General features: G+C 44.5%; 1 protein-coding gene across 5 annotated transcripts in view; it reads right to left on the minus strand.

Moving 5' to 3' along the window:
• RHBDF1 (rhomboid 5 homolog 1) overlaps positions 1-24,866 on the minus strand; it is a 96,536-nt gene that overhangs the window by 24,894 nt on the left and 46,776 nt on the right. For 2 of the 5 annotated variants that reach the window (XM_034783924.1, XM_034783923.1), the window contains 6 exons: positions 17,614-17,744; positions 11,587-11,691; positions 7,571-7,784; positions 1,467-1,673; positions 706-828; positions 368-528 (listed from right to left, as the gene is read on the minus strand). In XM_034783924.1, the coding sequence (XP_034639815.1) occupies positions 368-528; positions 706-828; positions 1,467-1,673; positions 7,571-7,784; positions 11,587-11,691; positions 17,614-17,744 (941 nt within the window). Of the gene's footprint in view, positions 1-367; positions 529-705; positions 829-1,466; positions 1,674-2,362; positions 2,494-7,570; positions 7,785-11,586; positions 11,692-17,613; positions 17,745-24,866 lie in introns of those variants that run through there. The other 3 variants (XM_034783925.1, XM_034783926.1, XM_034783927.1) reach the window with 3 other exon arrangements.

Below are 24,866 nucleotides of genomic sequence, written 5' to 3' on the forward strand. Positions count from 1 at the left end.
CCTCCCAAACAGATAGGAATACTGGGGCAATGACCTAAGCAGCCTCTCAGCCTTTCCATTCAAGGCCTTCAACAAGACGGATGGTATTTAGCACTAGGCAAGAATCTGTGTGCTCTGCTGCTCTGGACCTGCACTGAGCTCAACTTAGTCAGCTGAGCTGAGGTATCAATCATTACACAAGTCAGGCCTCTATATCAGATCCATTCCGAGGAGTACCAGCAGCATCAGAGACACTAGCTCCTCTGGGCTTGTCTTCACCATGAGTAATGGTGGCTAAGGCCTTTCAAACCTGTAGTGTGAAATGTCCTTCCCTTCCCACATTTGGGACCATGGATTAGATTCTGCCAACTGTCAGGAAGATACTCACAACATCAGGTGGCTTCTTTCAAGTTCACTTTTGTCTAAGGCACCTCCTGTTAGATCGGCCTGATCCTGGGGCTTCACCTCAGAGTCCTTGATCGCAGCTTCAGATGGAGATTCAAACACTTCATCGGGGTATGTAGAGAGCTCCTCATGGAGGACTCCTTCCTGGGCAAAGAAACATAAGTCCTGTCAAAGACATTCCGGTGACTTATTAGAGCAAAGTAACTCAAAAGGAAGCTCTTGCAGGAGTGGCACCTCTCCCTTGAGCCCACGCATACTGCTGGGTGATAGCGTTCTTACAGCCTTTGGCTACCAGGACAAAGCCAGCACTGCTCCCCTTACCCGAGCAAAAAACGAGGTGTCCAACTCATCCGGGAAATCCACTGTGTCCTCCTCCAAGAAACTAGCTGGGGTGAAGCTGCGCCGCTGAGCCCTCCTCAGGGTACTGTCCTTCACAGACCGGCCCTGGAAGAGAAGGGAATAGCATTCAGTCACAGAGAAATTTGACCCCACAAACACTTAAGAGTTCTGAAGACCCTGCTTCTTCAGGGGCTTAGCTGTGTCAGGGAGTCACCAAACTAAGTGCAGCAGATCCACCAGCCACCTGACACCCTTCTAGTGAGACTTGTGAATTCTACATACCAGTATTTCCAAGATGGCAGCACCATCCCTTTCAACTGAGCTAAATGGTGCCTTCTGCAGTATACGAATGCTCTAATGTGCTTCTTACAACGGACCATCACCCATTCAGAGCCTAGCTTTTCCAAACTTCTCATCCAATCAGAGCCTAGAGCTTACCTACTGCTAACCAAATTCCGTAAAGAACATTTGAGCCTGGTTGTTGCCAGCCCTGAAGCACTCAGACTGACAAACTCTTGGCAGGTCTTTATAAAACTTACAGGTAATCTGGTCTACTCCACTTCCTTCTAGACATGGGCAGGAGACACAGTGCAAAGTGTACTTATAGTCAGAACAGTGACTTCCCAAAATGACATTGTGGAGTCCCATTTTATAACTCCTCCCACCTCAGGAATCCCAAAGAGGGTGCCTGCACCAGAGACCTCCACCCCTCCCCACAGGAATCCCCCTCACTCAAAAAATACCTTCACCAGGGCTGCTGCTGCTCGGAAGCTCATTTTAGCCACTGATTCCCGTTTCCGCCGTCGTGGTAAGCGATTGAACCCAGACCGAGAGCTGGTGAAGGAGCACAGTGATGTGGCACCTGGAGTGATTGGTGTGTGAGGGATGCTGTATCCATCATTATCATCAGCCATACGGAATGCTCGGCCTCGTGCTAAAGGGTCTACAATCTGCAGTCGAAGACAGGATCTCAGTTACTGTGAGAAACTGGGGAGATCTCAGCATACACTCTCAGGATAGAAGCGAAGGTCTGTGCCTCATTCTTGGGGCCCTTTTCTCCCCTCAACAAACACAAAGAAACATAGGAACTGCCAGAATGGATCAGACCAGGGCTTCATCAAGCCCAGTATCCTGTCTCTGACAGCTGCCAGCACAAGATGCTTCAGAGGAAGGTGTGGGATAATTTGTATTCCATGAAGGTCACACCGTGAGCCCTGAACATGAGGTTTTACAGTCCTTCCAAAATGTTTATCATCATTAACTATAACAAATATGGATAACAAGACTATCCAGGAGTGTCCAATCCTCTTTGACTCTTCTTAAATTCTTGGCCTCACCAACATCATGTGGCAGTGAATTCCACAGTCTAATTATCTGTTGTGTGAATGAGAGTTTTTTCTAGGTCCTTGATTATTCTTTGGCTTCCTTTCATAGATTCCAAGACCAGATGGAACCACTGTGATCATGTAGTATGACCTTCTATTTAACACAGGTCAGAGAACTTCCCCAAAATAATTCCTAAAGTAAATTCCTTCTCTGAGACTCCTCTAACTGTTCAATATCCTTTTTGAGATGGAGTGACCAGTGCTGCATACACTGTCGAGATGGGCTGATTTACACAATGCATAACAATGTTTACCTTAGCATTTTCCATCCTGTATCTTAACATCTTGTTTGCTTTCTGGACCACAGCTGAGCAGAGGTCTTTATTGAGCTGTCCTCTGTGATGCCCTGGTCCTTTTTGTGATTTAATACAGCTAACTTAGAACCCTGCAAGATGTGTAAATAGTTCACATTTTCCCCTCCAATGTGCACTACTTAGCAGCACATATCAGCATTGAACGTAATCTACATTCACCCACCTTAGTTAGGTCTCTGAAATTCCTCCATTCCTAAGCAGCAGAACACAAAAACTCCCTTCTGGTCATCACTACTGTTGTTTAGAGCTGGTCAAAATTTTTAAGCTGAAAATTGTTTTCTCCAAAAATTGTTGTTTTGTTGAACATAATTTTTTTTGTAGAAAAATGTCATCTTCAATTATATTGTTCAATATTTCAATGGAAATTTTTGAAATAAACTGAAATTTTTCATTTTGTTTAGTTTCAAATTGCATTTTTCATTTCATTTTAGTTTGGGGGAGGGTGTTTCCTCTCGCTTCCTTTTGGTTTTGTTTTTTTTAAAATACCCCTTCCCCCTTTTTCCCCACCAGAACATGACTTCAGTGGGACTAGCTGAGAAAGTAAAGTAAAGCACATGTGTGTTTGCAAGATTGGGGCCCCATTTTTGAAAATGTACCTACCTCACTTTGGGGCTAAGGTAACCCAACTGGAAGCCCAAGGGGGCAGCAGGAAGGAGTTCTGCAGAGCAGCGCTTGGCTGCTGGTTACAGGATCCCTGGGCTGGAATCTGATATAGTGGGAGGGGCCAGGTTCCCCACCAGCCACCAGGGAAGGTGGCATGAAGCCCCTGAGAAAGGGATGTGGATGACAGAGAGCCCTGAGAAAAGGGAGTGAGGACACAAGGCCCAGTGTCAGAGCTGAAGATCTGATATATGGTCTTGGACTTAGACTTTTCTGGTACCTCGCCAGAGGTGGATTCAATTGTGACCTGTTCAGAGGGCCGAGTTTCAGGAAGAGAGACCACTGCAGAGACAAAGCAATGGGCACCTGGGTGTGCCAGATGGAGGGCGTGACACTACACCGTGCTTAGCAACAAGGAGGAACTCCAGAAACGAGTGATCTCCTTCACATCCACAGACATTTTTCACAGAAAATTTCATAGATTTTTTCATATATTGCTGACTATTTCCAAAATAAGGAATTGAGTCAATAATTTAATTTTTTTTTTTAATCCTACCGAGTGACTAAGCTGACCAAATTTTTTCCCCAATATTGCTTGTTTAGAAAATGGAAAACAATAAACATACTGATTAGAATTTTGGATAATAAATTTGAAAAATCAATTCTGAAATCTTCCGCGAAATTTGTCAATTTCTCAACCAGCTCTACTTGTAACTAGGGCTTTCAAGTGATTAAAAAAATTAATCGCGATTAATCGCACTGTTAAAGATTAACAGAATACCATTTATTTAAATATTTTTGGATGTTTTCTACATTTTCAAATATATTGATTTCAATTACAACACAGAACACAAAGTGTACAGCGCTCATTTTATATTTATTTTCGATTACAAGTATTTGCAATTTATAAAAACAAAAGAAATAGTATTTTCCAATTCACCTAATACAACTACTGTAGTGAAATCTCTTTATCATGAAAGTTGAATTTACAAATGTAGAATTATGTACAAAAAACTGCATTCAAAAATAAAACAATGGATAACTTTAGGGCCTACAAGTCCACTCAGTCCTACTTCTTGTTCAGCCAATCACTCAAACAAGTTTGTTTACATTTGCAGGAGATAATGCTGCCCACTTCTTGTTTACAACATCACCTGAAAGTGAGAACAAGCGTTCACATGGCACTGTTGTAGCTGGCGTCGCAAGATATTTACATGCCAGATGTGCTAAAGATTCATATGTCCCTTCATGTTTCAACCACCATTCCAGAGGACATGCATTCATGCTCCTGACAGGTTCTGCTCGATAACAATCCAAAGCAGTGTGGACCAACACATGTTCATTTCCATCATGTGAGTCAGATGTCACCAGCAGAAGGTTGATTTTCTTTTTTGGTGGTTTGGGTTCTGTAGTTTCCACATCAATGTGTTGCTCTTTTAAGACTTCTGAAAGCATGCTCCATACCTAGTCCCTCTCAGATTTTGGAAGGCACTTCAGATTCTTAAACTTTGGGTCGACTGCTGTAGCTATCTTTAGAAATCTCACATTGGTACCTTCTTTGCATTTTGTCAAATCTGTAGTGAAAGTGTTCTTAAAACGAATATGTGCTGGGTCATCATCCGAGACTTTTATAACATGAAATATATAGCAGAATGCAGGTAAAACAGAGCTGAAGACATACAGTTTTCCCCCAAGGAGTTCAGTCACAAATTTAATGAACACATTTTTTTAACGAGCATCATCAGCATGGAAGCATGTCCTCTGGAATGATGACCAAAGCATGAAGGGGCATATGAATGTTTAGCATATCTGTCATGTGAATGCCTTGCAATGCCAGCTACAAAAGTGCCATGCAAATGCCTGTTCTCACTTTCAGGTAACATTGTAAATAAGAATCGGGTAGCATTACGTCCCATAAATGTGAACAAACTTGTTTGTCTGAGCGATTGGGTGAACAAGAAGTAGGACTGAGTAGAGTTGTAGGCTCTACGTTTTACATTGTTTTGTTTTTGAGTGCAGTCATGTAACAAAAAAAATCTACATTTGTAAGTTGCACTTTCACGACAAAGATTGCACTACAGTATTTGTATGAAGTGAATTAAAAATACTATTTCTTTTGTTTATCATTTTTACAATGCAAATATTTGTAATAAAAAATAATATAAAGTGAGCACTGTACACTTTGTATTCTGTGTTGTAACTGAAATCAATATATTTGAAAATGTAGAAAAACATCCAAAATATTTAATAAATTTCAATTGGTATTATATTGCTTAATAGTGTGATAAAAACTGTGATTAACTGCAATAAAAATTTTTAATTGCCATTAATGTTTTTGAGCTAATTGCGTGAGTTAACTGTGATTAATCGACAGCCCTACTTGTAACCTTCCTGGGCAGCACACACTTGTGAAGTTACAGGATCCAGAAACATCACATTACTCCTCCACAATGCCAGAAATTAGGATTTAACTCTGTCCAACACAGTCAGAAAAAACTAATGCTGACTATGGCAGCAATTTCTATGCACTCTCCTAACCAAAAGGCTGATGAAATACAATCCTTGGCAGATTTACAAATTCTGCCAGTATAGCATATAACCCTCATTACCCCAACAGTTGTGGCCTGAAAAAGTTATAGGCTCTGATGGTTGGGCTCATAACCAAGAGTTCAACATCCAACAGCACAACATAGCATGTCTCTTTCTATTGTTACATATGGACGTTATAAACTGCAGCAGCTACATCCGACAGACATTACAACTTCCATGTGGCTCCAATGGGTAGGGTGGGAGAGATTATAACTTTTGTGAGGCCTGAGATGTGGGTCCTCAATAACTTTACAAGTCTTTTATAAATTGGCACACAAAAGAGATTACTTTTGAGAATGAACACAAGGTTTTAGACAAAAGTTACAACTGCTGTCAGAGGACTGGATGAAGTTCCAATATTAATGATCTTGACCATGAATAAATATTTTATATTTAAGAATGCTTTGTTAAGGTGGTTCTGTGCCTAAGTTCTCAGCAAGGTCTAGAGCACAGGACCTGTTTGAAGCCACATGTAAACTACCCTGTTTCCCCGAAAATAAGACAGTGTCTTATATTAATTTTTGCTCCCAAAGATGCGCTAGGTCTTATTTTCAGGGGATGTCTTATTTTTCAGAAATGAAAAATGCCTTATTATCGGTGGATGCCTTATTATCGGGGAGGTCTTATTATCAGGGGGATGCCTTATATTACAACGAGAGGCAAAACTGTAAGTAGGCCTTATTTTCGGAGGATGTCTTATTTTCGGGGAAACAGGGTATGAGTTAATTCAAGGGCTTTTCCAAACTGAAAAAGAAGCCATTTTTCTAAGTCCCATAACTCTAAAATGATTTGTTTGATTAAATCCAAACTTTAAAAAACTTTAAAAAATCATGAGAAATTTCAAGTTTTGAGAAAGAGGAGAGAGAGCACTCAGTGGGCAGAATCAAGGTTAGACAATAGTCCATCCTTTACTATGGAGACACTACCAAGCTCTTACCCTCCTTTCTCCAAGACGGGATTAGAGACTGCAGATGGAGATAGTTTCATATCCCATTTCACCATCTGGACAAGAGCAGCACTCTTAACTGATTTCATAATATCCGATCAATTACAAGGGAAATGCAGGAACTGGGAACCCTTCAGGTTAGAGCTCAAGTGCTAATGAAGTTACCTCATTTAGGTTTGTGTACAGGCAGAATCTATACTTTGGGAATACGGAGTAGGCAAGGAAGCTGGAAGCTTTACAGCTTCCCCTGGCAATTTCTGAGGGCTTGTGAGCAGAGCGTACCAGCCTGCTGTAAGAGAGCTGACACATAGGTAGCTCCTGTGAAGTCATGAGATAATATTTCTGAGGATACTGAAAACTAGGGTATTGTCTTCAGCCAGCAAAATGTGAAGAAAAAAAAAGTAAGTGCATTGCATGGCAATGGGGCTATTAGTATGAAACTGCAGTTAGGGAGGATAGGGTCTAATCTGGGTATCGGAAGTAAACTGACAGTTCTCCTCTCAAAACTGCTGGATACCCCATGTTAGAAGAGACTCTGACAACCAGATTTGACTAGGAAACTGGAATCTTGCTAGGGAGAATGCTGAAAAACACCTTCCACGATTACTGTAATTCCTGACTAGTGCTCATATACCATTCTCACTCAGTAATGATGCCAAAGGGACAAAGACATGGCTCTCAGAGTCCTGGGGAAACAGATTGCAGAGAATAAACCATAGAGGCCCAAGTGGAAGTGACAATACTGATTATGGGAAGAGTATACTAAAACGTGTATATGAGATTTAGGAAACCATCCTTTCACGGGAAACTCTTCCTTTCCTGTAAGATTTTCGTTTCCATGTTTGATCTCTATAGTGTCTTGTGTACACTGATCTGAAATGTTCAGGAAACACTGAACCCTAAGCAGGCTTAGCATCCAGCAGTCGGAGAGGGGAGAAAAGAGCCTTTCTGGTATATTCTGAAAGCTAACAAGCTCCATGGAATGGCCCTGGCTACTCCTCCACTGGACTCACCTTCTGCATGCCAAGTTGACAAGGCCCGACGTAGAGAGGAGGAGGAGTTTCTGTGCTGGTGAGTGAGATGTTATCCTGGCTAGGCAGGTCCATTTCCCGGATGACCTGAGGTTTCAGCTTCCCATATCGCTGGCTGCAATGGCGAAGGCTTTTTCTCTGCCATTTCTGAGTGGCATCGCTATCCTTGCTTATGCCAAACCAATCTGCTGTGCCCCTGAAAGACACCAACACAGAAGCACAGGGAAGGTTTGGGTTCGCTTAAATCATGCAAATTAGAGATAGAAATCACACCTAGTCCATTCCCATGCAGGATTCTGCCCTACAGTATATCTCACGGGCTCTTCACAGCTTTGTTTTAAATATGCAGTAAGACCAGAGTACAAAATTTTCATCAAAACATTATTACAACAAAAAATGCCTTTTCTACCAAAACAAACATTTCACACACAAAATTATTTTGGTCACATTTTTTTTTTAAAGTTTTTCCAGTGGTGAAAAGAAAAGAAGGGGCAGCAGGAACCAGGGGACCCTTTGTTTTGTCATTTAGTTTGATTGGAAAAATATTTTAATGAAACAATTATTTTGTTTCTTTCAACATTTTCACAGAAAATACTTACCCATGTTGGACCAGGCCTAGTCCCAAGTGGTGGGGCCATGGCCCTTTCACAGCCTCAGCCATCTCAGAGTCAAGAAGAGTTTCCTCATATTCAGTCTGAATTCATCTTTTCTTCTCCTGACTCCTCATTATTGCCCTTGTACTCTAAACAATCCCTCTCCCTCCTTGTGGTTTCCACACTGGTACTTAGCTGAAGTTAGCATCAGCACCAGAGCGCCGCTATGCTCCCTGGGATCTCAAGTTTCCAACATATAACCTATGTCTGGGTTATAGGGGTACATGGCACTGAGCTGCCTGCTGCGGGAAGTTGAGAAAAGCTAGGAGCAGAAGGCAGTGGAGTGCAGCAATGCAGCCAAGCAGGCCATCAGGATATTACTAGGGCTCTGCTGGGAGCAGAACAGTTTGTATTGCGCTGCTGCTGCTTCATCACTGAAAGGCATCTACATTCAAAGACAAAATCCCAGAGGAAGCCAGAACATGTGAGGGATGAAATTAGGAGCATTACAAGCCACCCCAAATGCAGGAGGACAGTCATGCACTGTAGCATGCAGTGTAATTGTAGCCATGTCAGTCCCAGGACATTAGAGAGACAAGGTGGGTGAGGTACTTACTTACCTCACCACCATGTCTCTCTAGTCATGCACTGTAAACAGTCCTAGAAATGTAAGATTTGCCACTGATCCACCATGCCTTTCCTCCAGCAGTGGCAAATACCAAAGAAGGCAAGCCACAAGAACCCATAACGCACCTAGACAAGTGTTCAATGCTATGAAGAAAAATTTCATCCTAACCCCACCCAAGTGCACACATGGAAGCATGAGATCATCTGATCCTTTGCATCAACTCCTTACTGGGAGCGAGGACATCCACTGATGCTGACACACTGAGGGAGGGGTTTTAGCATGTGCTCATGGTGGAGGCCAGGGGGTATGTTCTGGCACTGAGAGGAAAGCAGACTCAGTTACTGATAGTTTATCGGGTTTATGCCTGGGCATCAAAGGGGAATATACCACTTTAGTATTAGCAGGAAGTAGGTTATGCCCTAGAATTAGAATTAGGCAGGGGCAAGATTCTGTTAATGGGGTTTGTGCCTGGGCAGTGAGAGAATAAACGCTGTTTTTTGATTTATAACAAAAAGGTCCTTATCCAAACGGTCTGGATTATGTAAATACATATCCAATTCAAAGGCCTCAGACAGCCTCTCCTGTTAAACTCCAATTGTAACTCCATTCATCTCAGACTGGTCTCCTCTGTATATCCCTTCCCAGATACCCAAAACAGATGAGCCCTGCAGTTTGTCCCGAAGGTCAAAAGACTTTGACTATTTTGATCTAAGGAGGAGAGGGGCCCTCATGGAGAATGCCCTCACCCTGGCAGCAGCCTCCTCTCTGTCATTCCCAAGAGGGCTTTAGCTTAAGCAGCTTTGCAGATGGCAGCTCTGGCAGTGCAGCCCAGGAAAAGAGGTGGCTCCCATGCCATCTGGAGCTTTATAGGTTAAAACCAGCATTTTAGATTTTGCTTGGAAGTTAACCAGCAGCTAGTGTAGATTACAGAGCTCTGGTGTCATGTGCTCCGAGTGAGACACTCGATTCACCCAGCATGCAGCTGCCTTCTGCACCAGGTCCAAATGTAGCCCCCATTGCAACAGTCTAACCTTGCCCAGATGAAGTAAGCAAGGTCTGCATCCAAGAGAAGAGAGCCTGTCCTTCTGGACACATGCAGGTTGAACAAAGCCATCCTGGCCCAATGTCACTTGTTCATCCAACTAGACTCCAAATGGTGAACTCTAGTCAAGCACCAACATCTCCTCCTTGGCGAAGACATGGACAGTTTCCTCTAACAACAAACCCAGCGCTCCCCACTAGTCTTCACCAGCCTGTGGATCTCATCTGATTGGAGTGACCCACATTTCTCCTAACACCTCCAGCACCTCAGTAAGGTGATACAGGCCAAAAGTCAAGAGGAGAGAGGTGGCTTTGCACTCTGCTCAGGAGTCTATCCCCTCAGGATACTGTTCTGCTCCTACAGACACCGATAGATCAGCTCAGATCTGAACAATGTTCTCCATTTGTCCACAGTGGGAAGGACTAGAATCAGCACCCAAGCTGACAAAGCCTGAATTAACTGAGCTGTCCACAGCCCAGAATAAACCCACTGACTAAGATTGTACAGGTGCTACAGTGGAGGAAAGGAACTCCCCTTACCTCCTGCGTGGCCACGGTGTAAGGCTTCAAAACAATCTTTATGGCTCAGTTGACCAGATTTGTCTCAAGGCATCCGTAACCAGCACTCTACCCATCTTCCCAGTCACTTCATTTGTCACAGGACATATGTGAACCAGGGTAATCTCTGAGGGTGAAGCCTGCATCTAGGGGCCACTCCACTGAAGGAAGAGGGCAAAGCACTGTCCTAACTAACCATGGATGGAACAATGTACTGATGGAAACGGATCATGCCTCAGAGCCCTCTGAACACCTTCCACTTCCATTAGCCACCAGCAAGGCAGGCCCCTTGCCCTGACAGCAGAGGACAAAAGAAGACAATTGCTCTGATTGAAGTCAAAGCTGTGATGTTGGGATGGAAGGGGCAGCTATCCTGTTCTATTTGTAGCACTCATTATGGAATGCCAGGGTTATATTTATGTGCACCCTGGCCCTAAAGATGTGTCCTGTGCCTTTGCAGCTTTGGAGCTCTGCTGAAGAGGTTAAAGTGAACACAGTGGGGAAGTAAGGTGTGGCCACAGGAGGCGGTTGTTGTACGCCAGTGAGACTGAGCAGGCGTGGGGCTTGGGCAAACTGCGTTTGTTTGGTTTCTTAGATAGTAACTTTAATAAAACCCCAGTTTTAAAATCCTTCCTGGTCTGGAAATGTAACATATCTCCCTTGCTACCGGAGCACCTTCCAGAGGCATATCAAGCAACGGTGACTAGCATCTGTGTCCTGTGGGTCATTCTCTTTCTCTCTTCCCCTCCCCAGGGGACTGTTTATCATTCTAAGGCATTGTGTACACAATACTCTGTTCCCGCTTGCACAGCAGGGTGAAGAAGTGCACCCTGCACTTGGAGCTCCGTGGGGCTAAGTCATGCCTCTGGGAATTGGTTCTAGCTGTGAAGGAGGCCAGGAGGCTAAGGGCTTGTTAGGGAGGGAAGGAGGCTAATGGCTCATTAGTCAATTCCATGCTAGGTATTTTCAGCTTCTGAAACATTTAGTGGGTGTGATCATTCTTTCTGTTAGGTGCGCACATGACACCCACCACAGCAGGCCCCTTTGTTTGGATCCTGCCCAGGCCCAGGGATCTATGCAGTAGGCAGCATGGCGCAGAGCTAGCATCCATGCACGGTTCAAAGCAGCCCTACCACACGCATGCATTGGCTGGGCTTCACACTCAATACCACGGGTACCTGAAGAGCGATCGGGGAACTGACTGCCTTTTTCTCAGGGGCCTCCTGCCCGCCCGGTGCCCATGAATAGGCAAGGTCTGAATCCTCTCAAACCGTACCCGTCTGCTGCAAAGAAAAGAGAGCTGAAGGGAGAGAGCTTGCAGGGCCGTCTGGGAGCGGCAGCAAGTGGGAGGTGCCTTTTCCCACTGCCATCGGGGGTGGGGTAAAGGGAGGGTATTGCATTGTCATTTATTCCTGTTCATAACATCTTCACCACAGTGACAGCTGAGACCACGTGCACCCAAGGCCATATTCTGATGGACAGCACAACCTTGCGGAGAGAAGCTGGGGATTGCAGAAAAGAGCCGCTGTGCTTGTAACTTGCAGCAGAGCCTGGGGCAAGAAACACCATATTTCCACAGGTGTTAGGACACAGACTACCTTTCATGCACTTACACTCTTGACCTGATTTCCCCAAGATTCCTGCTGACACCGGAGAGGCCTGTGTCCCCCAGACTTCTGGAAGTGAAGCCACTTTCTATTTAAGTGACTAAATATTAGGGCTGTCAAGCGATTTAAAAAATTAATCATGATTAATCGTGCGATTAATCGCACTGTTAAACAATAACAGAATACCATTTATTTAAATATTTTTGGATCTTTTCTACATTTTCAAATATATTGATTTCAATTACACCACAGAATACAAAGTGTACAGTGCTCACTTTATATTTATTTTTGATTACAAATATTTGCTCTGTATAAAAACAAAAGAAATAGTATTTTTCAATTCACCTAATACAACTACTGTAATGAAATCTCTTTATCATGAAAGTTGAAATTACAAATGTAGAATTATGTAAAAAAAAAAAAAACTGCATTCAAAAGTAAAACAATGTAAAATTTTAGAGCCTGCAAGTCCACTCAGTCCTACTTCTTGTTCAGCCAATTGTTCAAACAAATTTGTTTACATTTGCAGGCGATAATGCTGCCCGCTTCTTGTTTACAATGTCACCTGAAAGTAAAAACAAGCGTTCTCATGGCACTGTTGTAGCTGGCGTCACAAGATATTTATATGCCAGATGCACTAAAGATTCATGTGTCCCTCCATGCTTCAACTACCATTCTAGAGGACGTGTGTTCACGCTGATGACGAGTTCTGCTCGATAACAATCCAAAGCAGTGCACACTGACGCATGTTCATGTTCATTATCTGAGTCAGATGCCACCAGCAGAAGGCTGATTTTCTTTTTTTTGTGGTTTGGGTTCTGTAATTTCTGCATTGGAGTATTGGTCTTTTAAGACTTCTGAAAGCATGTCCCACACCTCATCCCTCTCAGATTTTGGAAGGCACTTCAGATTCTTAAACCTTAGATCGACTGCTGTCTTTAGAAATCTCACATTGGTACCTTCTTTGCGTTTTGTCAAATCTGTAGTGAAAGTGTTCTTAAAATGTGCTGGGTCATCATCCGAGACTTTTATAACATGAAATATACAGCAGAATGCAGGTAAAACAGAGCTGAAGACATACAGTTCTCCCCCAAGGAGTTCAGTCACAAATTTAATGAACACATTTTTTTAACGAGTGTCATCAGCATGGAAGCATGTCCTCTGGAATGGTGACCAAAGCATGAAGGGGCATACGAACGTTTAGCATATCTGACACGTAAATACCTTGCAATGCCAGCAACAAAAGTCCCAAGCAAATGCCTGTTCTCACTTTCTGGTGACATTGTAAATAGGAAGTGGGCAGCATTATCTCCCACAAAAGTAAACAAACTTGTTTGTCTTAGCGATTGCTGAACAAGAAGTAAGACTGAGTGGACTTGTAGGCTCTGAAGTTTTACATTGTTTTGTTTTTGAGTGCAGTTATGTAACAAAAAATTCTACATTTGTAAGTTGCACTTTCAGGACAAAGATTGCACTACAGTACTTATATGAAGTGAATTGAAAAATATTTCTTTTGTTAATCATTTTTACAGTGCAAATATTTGTAATCAAAAATTATATACACTTTGATTTCAATTACAACACAGAATATAATATAGATGAAAATGTAGAAAAACATCCAAAATATGTAACAAATTTCAATTGATTTTCTATTAACTGTGTGCTTAAAACTGCGATTAATCGGGATTAATTTTTTTTTCAATTAATCGCGTGAGTTAACTGTGATTAATCGGCAGCCTTACTAAATATGGATTGAGCTGCCCACCTTTAGGCACCAACACTTGGAAATGTTGGCTTTTACCTCTCCATGTGTCAGTTGCTTTCTCTATAAAATGAGGCTGCTGCTGACCAGCCCCTGTGAAAGCAAGGGCAGAGGCCAGGAAGCTGAATTAAACACTCCCAGCTTCCCCCTGGAAGTCTTGCTGTCAACTTAAACTCAACAAGGCCAAAACTGGGCTCCTGATCTTCCTTCCCTACCCCTTCATCTCAGCCATTGTCTACCCCTCCCTCCGGGGACCTTTGGCTCCTACCCATTCATCTCCCTACACTGGAATCTAGGCTATGGGAAAGAATCCTGCTGATTCTTCTTCTTCAGCATCACTAAGCTCTGCTCTTTTCTTTCTGCCCATACCACTAAAACCCTCATCCAGGCCCCCATCATCTCCTGCCTTGATATCTGCAGCCTCCCTGATACACACAATGCTGCTCAGTCCACACAACACAGCTGCTGAGATCATCTTTCTGGCCAGCTCATCACACGCCATCCCCTTGCATCTCTCGACTAGCTCTCCACCGTCTTTGTATCAAATGTACATTTCTAGTGTTGCCCTTCCTATTCATCTATCCTAGTCTTTTATTACGCCATTTCCCACCCTTGTCACTCACCCTCAGTGCCCCGTTTGCATCTCCTACAACTCCCTCCTGCCCACGGAATACCCTTCCAAGCTAGTCCACCAGGCCTTTCCCCACTCCTTAGGAATCTGGTGGACCACCTACAAGGCATGAGTCAAAGACACTTGCCAAAAGGCACATAAATAAAGAAAAGCAGTGCCCTTAGCAGACCCTCTCTGCTGTGTACAAGCCGGTGTGGAACAGCTACATTGTCTTACTGCAACATGTTAGATATCACCTTTTCAGAGCAGGAGAACATTTTCGAAAGTTCCTGTATGCGACATGAAGGCGAATGGGACTTCTGAGCCATTTACGCACCCAGGAATTGTGACTCCCCAGGTGCACTAGGAGGGGCCTTGTGCACTTCTCAGGGCTGTAAAATAACAGTGCACAAAACAAACAATGGAAACGTTCACTACAGCAGAGACACAACGCCAGATCCAGGCTACCAAGCAGAGCCCACAGCTACCCCCAGCCTGAGAGAGTAAATGGACTTTCCAACATGCCCAGAAAGGCAGGACTCAAGTTCTGTCAGATCAACAGCCAAAGACCCAGCACCAAGCATGCCCTGCCCAGACCCAGGCCCAGAGAGTCAGATCTAGGGACTGTTGGCATGAGCAGATCATCTGACCTCAGCGCCTCAATGGAGCATGAGCAGTTTCCCCACTATCCAGGGACCATTCTGCACCTGCTGTAGCCAATTCACAGCCCCAGGAGCCCTCACCCCTCCGAACAGCAGAAGGGGGAAGATTCATCCCCACGTATGCTAATGCAGGGATAGAGGGGAGGCAGCCTGTGCCTCTCCCATTTAGGGGCTGCCCTAACTTATGCCAGTTGCAATGGTCCCTATGGGTCATTACTAAGGTGTAGAATTGCTGGGGCTCAGGGCTGAGCCAGCCGAACCTCCTCCTATCCTCAACTGCCCCCTCACTTCTCTGGCCTATCCCCCGGAATGCACCCAGTGCTCAGAGCTCCTGCAAAGGTAGTGGTTCAGCTGTTGGGCCTGGCACACGGGCCCCTTCTCCATGGTGTATTCCCTATTTATTGAGCAGGGTGCTCATGCCTGCCCCATTGCCAGTCTAGCTGTCACAAAGGTCATAGAGCAGCAATTAATCTGGCCCAATGCCAGGTGTTCAGGACTATGTGCTGTTCAGGAGGGCTGAGGAAGTGATTGTTGACAGGAAAGGGGTAGGTAGGAGATTAGGGAATGAACAGGCTGTGAACCCCAGAGACATCCCCCATACTGATCAATGGACTTTCTGCCCTGTTAGACTTGACACTGCTGCCCTCTGGATGGCAGCACAGAGGGCATCAACCCTTCAAGCCCCAGTGGCCTCCCAGTCCTCCATGGGGCAGGCACCAAGGGCAGATGCAGAGAGAGGAGCTCCTCATCAAGGGAGTTGTAGGCTCCTCTCCCATAAATGGGGAATGACCTCCTTAGAGCCAGCGGAACCGCATTAGCGGAGTATGTGAGATGGGAATCAAACCCATCACACCCAAGAGCCAGACGTACAAGCGTGTTCCCCAGGTCACATTTTCGGAACATGAGGACGGAGGGGACTATTTAAAATTATAATTAGAAAAAGAGTATAACTGAGTGGGGAACATGCAGCTATGCATGTTGTTCATCCATGGGGCAAGTCTCACACTGCGTCTGTTCAGTGCCCAGCGCACTGGAACTCCAATTTTGTCTGGAGTGCTGGTAGCTTCTAATAATATGATAAATATTAACCAGGCCAAAAGTCATAGGGCAGTGTTCAGTAAGGAGATAGCCACACCTGGGAGAAACTGGATCAATATGTCTAATACAGACAGAAAAGTCACTTCTGCCTGTTAATGTGACCTGGGGCTTCAGGATCAGTTGGGGATGCAGATGCATGTTACCCCAATATACAGACATCACTAACAAGGCAGGGGTTGCTCTCAGTCCTGGAGGCAGACACCATCCCACCATGTTCTCCAGAACCCCAAAAGTCCCAAGTACATAAAGCTGGCAGCCAAGAAAGCAGATGCCATGGGAACAGCTGCAGAGCAGCTCTCTCTCCCCGGCTCTACGTCTGCACAGCAGGATTCCCTCCTTCTCCAACAATTGCCTATTTTCAAAGGTTCTTTCCCCAAACACATCCAGGCACATGTACCTTCCTAAGAACCATCACGGCCAGGCTGCTGAACAGATGTCAGACACACAAGGCAGGTGAGGTAATATCTTCTATTGGACCAACTTCTGCTGGTGGGAGAGACAAGTTTTCGAGCAGACATCAGGCAGACATCAACTGGTTCTGCCATTTGGAAAGGGGTGGTCAGACTACTTGCACAAGGCAAGAAGTGCATTGTTTGACATGCCATAAACACAAGCAGCCTGAGGAAATTTGCTCAAACTTTCCAGAGCTCTCCCCTCTGGGCAGAGCCCAAGCCGAGAACACATCAGCTCAGAAGGGAGTGTGTGAAACTAAGGGCCTAAAATGAAGAATGGCTTGCAGCCTTCCCTAGAGGGGCACTCCCAGCACTGCACAGAATTCTGTCCAAATTGTTCATTTAGTACAATTCTGTCCAAACTAATTTTTGCCCATGGCCCCTCCAGCTGCAGCTGGATCTCAGACAGGGAGGCCCTTCATTTCCATTGGTTCTGGCAAAACAGCAGCTTGAGGTCATACTGGTCCAAGTGCAAATGGCCCTGAATAAGGGCGGTGCAGAGCTGCTGGCCCCAGGAGACCTCTGGGAAGGACTGGGCCTGGGGCACAGGGAGACAACAGAAGCTCTTTGGCTAGCACATACTGCTTCTCTGTGTGCAGCCCAAGAACCACGACCCTGCCCCCTTTGCAGTGATTTGAAGTATCTTCCCAAACACAGAGCACAATAATCTCCTGAAGGGCTTTGACCAAATCAGAGAGAACAGGCAGTTCTAACACTCAGGAAATATTCTGCGCTATGGTACAGTAAAAATCATGATAAGGCGCTTCTAATGCAAGGAGGAGAGTGTAATGCAACAACATGGGCATGATCTGATCTCCCAGCAGCAGTTTTAAATAAAACTCTCCTTAGTAGAGGAAACTGCTCCTTGGTCTCCACCATCCAGAATCCTGAGCAGGAAATTGCTGCATCTCTTCAGAGAGTGCAAACAAGCCAGGAGGCTTGTCACCTGCAAATCCCAAGGCCTTCACCTTTCCCTCTTAAAACAGTCTGTGTGCACAATATGCCACGTCTTACCTTCTGATGGTTTGGGTGATGGAGGTCTGTCGTTGTAGCATGGGCCGCCGCACCTCGTTTGGCGGGGAGGGGATGCGGGTGTTCTCAGCAGGCATGCTGACACTTCTCAGGAAGGCCTGGCGTTTAAATGGCTGCAAAACAAGTGGGGAGCATTTCAGTGCCCCAGCATTCATGCTGCACGTTCATTCCCTAGCAAAACCCAACAGGGACATGAAACACAAAGAAGCCAACAGTATGGCAGCTTCCCTAGCCAAGAGCTGTTTGTACACTGTAGTGTAGGGCACTGTAGGGCACTTATAGCTCATGGGCTTTGCTACAGTTCTGAGTAGGTAAGAGAGATGTGTCACCTATGGTCAGGGCCTCTCTCCCTACACACCCCCAGGCTCATAGTGCTGCATTCTTAGAACTGGGCACTAGTCACATGAGCGAGGAGACGGACTTCGCCATCGTATCCAAAACACAAGACCTGGTAGTAATATAGGACTTTAAGTACCCAGACATCTGTTGGAAAAGTAATACAGCAAAACACAAAATCTCCAGTAAGTTCCTGGAGTGCACTGGGGACAACTTTTTGTTTCTGAAAGCGGAGGAAGTAACCAGGGGCATAGGAATTTTAGATTTCAATCTGACCAGCAGGGAGGAATTGGTAGCGAACCTGAAGGTAGAAGGTAATATAGGTGAAAGTGACCATAAAATGACTGATTTCATAACTCTAAGGAAAGGAAGGAGTGAGAGCAGCAGAACAAGGACAATGGACTTAAAAAAAAGCAGCCTTTACAAACTGAAAGAAGTGGTAGGTAAGGTCCCATGGGAAAAAAATCTAAGGGAAAAAGGAGTTCAGGAGAGTTGGCAGTTTCTCAAGGAGACAATATTAAAGGCACAACAGCAAATTATTCCAATGTGAAAGAAGATAGGAATAATAGTAAGAGGCCAATATGGCTCCATCAGGAGCATTTTAATTACCTGAAAATCAAAAAGAAACCCTATAAAAAGTATCAGGGGGTAGCCATGTTAGTCTGTATCCACAAAAATAACAAGGAGTCCGGTGGCACCTTAAAGACTAATAGATTTATTTGGACGAAAGCTTATGCCCAAATAAATCTGTTAGTTGTTAAGGTGTCACTGGACTCCTTGTTGTTCCTATAAAAAGTGGAAACATGGATGAATTGCTAAGAACAGCAGAAGCAGGTAGGGACAAAATTAGAAAGACTAAGGCACAAAATGAGTTATGACTTGCAAGGGACATAAAAGACAATACGAAGAGGTTCTTTAAATATATTAGGAGCAAGAGAAAGACGAAGGAAAGGGTAGGTCCTCTACTTAGTGGGGAAGGAGAGCTAATAATGGCTGGCATGAAGAAGGCTGAGGTGTTTAATGCCCATTTTGTTTCAGTCTTCACTAAAAAAGTTAATGATGACTGTAATGCTCCCTCATGGCCATGGGTATGTCTGCAGTGCCCCACCCATTTCCCTTTTTCAGGGCTCCTTGGACAAACCACACAGTCTTTCTCCTCCAATTATAGCCCTTCTTGGGGTCTGTTTTCTTTATTTACAAAGCTCCAAAAAAAGCAAACACAAAAAAGGAATTTTCCCACTCACAGAGCCCCCCACAAATCTGTCCCAAGGCCTGGCTCTTACCTCAGAGCCTGGGGGGCAGAAATGGTTTCTTCACAGAGCCTATCATCAGTTTGCATCTACCCTACCCAAGCTGACTCCCTTGCAGCTTCTCAAGTGTCAGTCTCTCCCCCCCAGAACTGCTTCAGCTCTCTCATAAGGAACCAGCTGCTTGGGCTTCCTTCCCTGCAACAGGTGTCTCTGACTGGCTCATTTAGCAAACCTGCTCCAGGATTCAAGTCTTCTGCAGGCAGCTCCCTCGCTCCCTTTGCTCTCTCGCAGTGATCAGATACTCAACCCAATTAATATTAAAACAACAAGGGGGAAGGAACAAAAGCCAAAATAGGGAAAGAACAGGTTAAAGAATATTTAGACAAATTAGATGTATTCAAGTTAGCAGGACCTGATGTACTTCATCCTAGAGTACTCATGGAACTAGCTGAAGCTGTCTCAGATCTATTGGCAATTATCTTTGGCAGACTCATGGGAGGACAGGTCAGGTCCCAGGCAATTGGAGAAGATGATACCTCGTAACTGTCTTACAAAGGGGAACAAAGAGGACTCAAGAAATTATAGACCAGCCTAAATTCAATCCCTAGAAAGACAGAAGAACAAATTATTAAACAATCAGTTTGTAAGTACCTAGAGCAGGGGTGGGCAAACTACGGCCCGCGGGCCGGATCCGGCCCCTCAGGGCTTTGGATCCGGCCCGCGGGATTGCCCCCTGTGGCGCCGCAGGCCCGGTGCCGCTCTCAGAAGCAGGCGGGGGGGGGCGGAGAGGGCTCCGTGTGCGTTGCCCTTGACCCCCAGGCACCGCCCCCCGCAGCTCCCATTGGCCGGGAACGGGGAACCGTGGCCAATAGGAGCTTCGGGGGAGGTACCTGGAGGCACGGCAAGGGCAATGCATGCAAAGCCCTCCGCTCCCCCTCCCCCCGAGGCCGCAGCACTTGCGCCAGGGACACAGCAGGCAGGCAGGGAGCCTGCCCTGGACCCAGTGAGTGCCGCTGCCACCCCGGAGTTGCTTTAGGTAAGAGGCGCCGGGCTGGAGGTCGAACCCCTCCTGCACCCCGCCCCCCAACTCCCTGCCCTAAGCCCCCTGCCTATACCCTGCACCCCTCCTACACCCCAACTCCCTGCCCTGAGTCCCCTCGTACATCCCGCACCCCTCCTGCACCCCAACCCCCTGCCCTGAGCCCCCTTGTACACCCTGCACCCCAACCCCCTGCCCTGAGCTCCCTGCTGCACCCTGCACCCCTGTGCACCCCCAACCCCCTGCCCTAAGCCCCCTGCCTATACCCTGCACCCCTCCTGCACCCCAACCCCCTGCCCTGAGCTCCCTGCTGCACCCTGCACCCCCTGTGCATCCCCAACCCCCTGCCCTGAGCCTCCTGCCGCACTCCGCAACCCAACCCCTGCCGAGCCCCCTCATATACTCCGCACCCCTCCTCTGCTCCAATCCCTTGCCCTGATCCCCTTCCTGCACAACAACAATCCCTCCCACACCCCGCACTCCCTGCCCCGGCCCTGCATACAATTTCCCCACCCAGATGTGGCCCTCGGCCCAAAAAGTTTGCCCACCCCTGACCTAGAGGATAACAGGGTTATGAAAGGAATAGTCAGTATGGATTTGTCATGAACAAATCATACCAAACCTTCTTTGAAAGGGTTAATAGCCTAGTAGATAGAGGAGAAGCATTATATATGATCTTTCTCGATTTTAGTAAGGCTTTTGACACTGTAAGGACATAAGAATGGTCACACTGGGTCAGACCAATGGTTCATCTCGCCCAGTATCTTGTCTTCCGACAGCAGCCAATTCCAGATGCTTCAGAGGGAATGAACAGAATGGGGCAATTATCAAGTGGATCCATCCTGTTGTTCAAATCCAGCTTCTGGCAGTCAGATAATTAGGGACATCGAGAGCACAAGGTTGCATCCCCGACCATCTTGGCTAATAGCAATAGTTGGACTATCCTCCATGAACTTCTCTAATTCCTTTTAAACCCAGTTATACTTTTGGCCTTCATAACATCCCCGGGCATTGAGTTCCACAGGTTGGCTCTCCGTTGTGTGAAGTACTTCCTTTGTTTGTCTTAAACCTTCTTCCTCTTCAATTTCATTGGGTGACCCCTAGTTCCCATGTTATGTGGGGTAAATAACACTTTCTTACTGACTTGCTCCACATCATTCATGATTTTATAGATCTCTATTATACCACCCCATTGTCATCTCTTTTCTAAGATGAACCGTCCCAATCTTTTTAATCTCTACTCATATGGAAGCTGTTTCATACCCCTAATTATTTTTGTTACCCTCTTCGTACCTTTTCCAATTCTGATATTTCTTTTTTGAGATGGGGCAACCAGAACTACGGTCAGTGTAAAGGTGTGGGTTACCATGGATGTCTATAGTGGCACTATTATATTTTCTGTCTTATTATCTATCCCTTTCGTAATAGTTGCTAACCTCGTTAGCTTTTTTGATTGCTGTTGCATATTGAGCAGATGTTTTCAAAGAACTATCCGTGATATCTCCAAGGTCACTTACTTGAGTGATAACAGCTAATTTAGTACGTATAGTTGGATTATGTTTTCCAATTAACATTACTTTGCATTAATCATTATTGAATTTCATCTGCCATTTTGTTGCCCAGTCACCCAATTTTTTGAGATCCATTTGCAACTCTTCACAGTCAATTTTGGACTTAACTATCTTGAGTAATTTTGTATCATCTGCGAACTTTGCCATCTCATTGTTTACCCTCTTTCCCAGATCATTTATGAATATGTCCTTGGGGGAAACCACCTCTCTCCATTGTGAAAACTGACCATTTATTTGTTTCCTATCTTTTAGCCCGTTACTGATCCAGGAGATGATCTTCCCTCTTATCCCATGACAGCTTACTTTGCTTAAAAGCCCTTGGTGTGGGACTTTGTCAAAGGCTTTCTGAAATTCCAAGTACACTATATCAACTGGTTCATCCTTGTCCACATGTTTGTTGACCCCCTTCAAAGAATTTTAATAGATTGATGAGGCATGATTTTCCTTTACAAAACCCATGTTGACTCTTCCTCAACTATCGTGTTCCTCTATGTGTCTGATATCTGTTATTTTCTATAGTTTCACCAATTTGCCTGGTACTGAAGTTAGACTTACCAGCCTGTAATTGCCAGAATCACCTCTAGACCCTTTTTTAAAAATCAGCTTTGCATTAGATATCCTCTAGGCATCTAGTATAAAGGCTTATTTAAGCAATAGGTTACATACTACAGCTAGTAGTTCTGCAATTTCATACCTGAGTTTCCTTCAGAACTCTTGGGTGAATACTATCTGGTCCTAGCGACTTATTACTGTTTAATTTATTAATTTATTCCAAACCCTTCTCTATTGACACCTCAATCTGGGACAGTTTCTCAGATTTGTCACATAAGGAATCTCCCTCACAGCCTCTCCAGTGAAGACAGATGCAGAGAATTCATGTAGCTTCTCCGCAATGGCTTTATCTTCCTTGACTGCTCCTTTAGCACCTCAATCGTCCAGTGGCCCCCTGACTGTTTAGCAGGCTTCCTGCTTCTGATGTACTTTAAAAAAAAATTGCTGTTAGTTTTTGTGTCTTTTGCTAGTTGCTCTTCAAATTCTTTTTCAGCCTGCCTAATTATATTTTTACATTTGACTTGCCAGAGTTTATGCTCCTTTCTAATTTCCTCATTAGGATTTGACTTCCAATTTTTAAACGATGCCTTTTTACCTCTAACCACCTCTTTAACTCTGTTGTTTAGCCATGGAGGGCATTTTTTGGTCCTCTTACTGTTTTGTTGTTGTTTTTATTTGGTGTATATATTTAGTTTGAGACTCTATTATGGTATTTTTAAATATTTTCCATGCAACTTGCAAGCATTTCACTCGTGACTGTTCCTTTTATTTTTTTCTAAAACTAGCCTCTTAATTTTTGTGTAGTTGCCCTTTTTGAAGTTAAATGCGACCGTGGAGGGTTTCAATGGTATTTCCCCCCTACAAGCACATTAAATTTAGTTACATTATATTCACTATTACCGAGCAGTTCAGCTATTTTCAACTCTTGGACCAGATCCTGTGCACTTTAGGATTCTGTGACTTAGGACTAAATCAAAAATTGCCTCTCCCCTTGTGCATTCCTGGACTAGCTGCTTCAAGAAGCAATCATTAAAGGTGTCTAGGAATTTTATCTCTGCATGAGGTGACATGTACCCAGTCAATATGGGAATAGTTGAAATCCCTCATTATTATTGCGTTTTCTGTTTTTATAGCCACTCTGATCTCCCTGAGCATTTCAGAATCACTGTCACCATTCTGGTCAGGTGGTCGATAGAACATTCCGTACTTCTATACTCTTATTATTCAAGCATGGAGATTAGTCCCACATGACTTTCTCTCGAGCAAACCACGAAATACATTCTAGATTAAATTACTATGAAGTGGGGGCACAACTGGTTGAAAGACTGTACACAAAGCATAGTTATCAATGGTTCACTGTCAAATCAAAAAGTCATATCTAGTGGGGTGCCGGAAAAGTCAGTCCTGGGTCTGGTACTATTCAATGTTTTCATTAATGACCTGTGTAAGAGAGTGGAGAGTACGCTTATGAAATTTGCAGATGACGCCAAATTGGGAGGGGTTGCAAGCACTTTGAAAAACAGAATTAGAATTCAAAATGACCTTGACAAATTGGAGAATTGGTCTGAATTCAACAAGATGAAATTCAATAAAGATAAGCCAAGTATTTTGCACTCAGGAAGAAAACAATCAAATGCACAAACAGAAAATAGGGAATAACTAGTTAGGTGGTAATACTGCTGAAAAGGGTCTGGGGTGATAGTGGATCACAATTTGAATATGAGCCAACAATGTGATGCAATTAAATAATGACTAAATACCATTCTGGCAATGGTGTAGTTCTACTCGGAAAGGGAGAAATTTCCAGTGGGTTGGGTGAATGTCGACATGGACATGGACAGCCTTCATATCAAGAGCTGCGAACCAGGCTCCGTGGGGAATGGAGGGAATAATAGATGCCAGCATCACCATATAGAACTTATGTATTTAATTCTTAACTACCCTTTATCAATAGTTATTGTACAGGCTATTCCTACCTTACTTCCTGTATTAAACATCTTCTCACTATTTTTGTTGTTGTTGAAGACAAGATTAAAAAGAAGAATTCACTATCAGCTATTTATGAATTGTTAATTTCATCCCATCCTCACTTATTAATGGAGCTACTTTCTTCCGAGTTCCTCTCTGCCCTTGATATATATGTAACCATCCCATTCCCATTTCTTCATTCTCCCTGGCACTTAGTCCATTGTGTGGCTCTTAGGATCCATTGGGTTCTTGCTGATTTCCCATGCTCCTGGCATTCTGACATGTTAACACTCCACTTACTCTTCATCTTTTCTTTCAGGACAACCCATCTTCTGCTTCCCTTTGTCTGTTGGAAGGTACAATTCAGATCACCCGACTTAAATGAAGCTCTCGTTTCCATCCTTACCCTTGTAACTTAATAACCATTTAATATGCCCTACCTGTTTTGTATCTAGGAGGCCATTGTCTCTAGACCATATAATGCGAACAGGCTCCCATCACAGTAGAGTCCAAAGCTCT

The sequence above is a fragment of the Trachemys scripta genome, chromosome 10 (genome assembly GCF_013100865.1).
Source record: "Trachemys scripta elegans isolate TJP31775 chromosome 10, CAS_Tse_1.0, whole genome shotgun sequence".
NCBI lineage: Eukaryota > Metazoa > Chordata > Testudines > Emydidae > Trachemys > Trachemys scripta.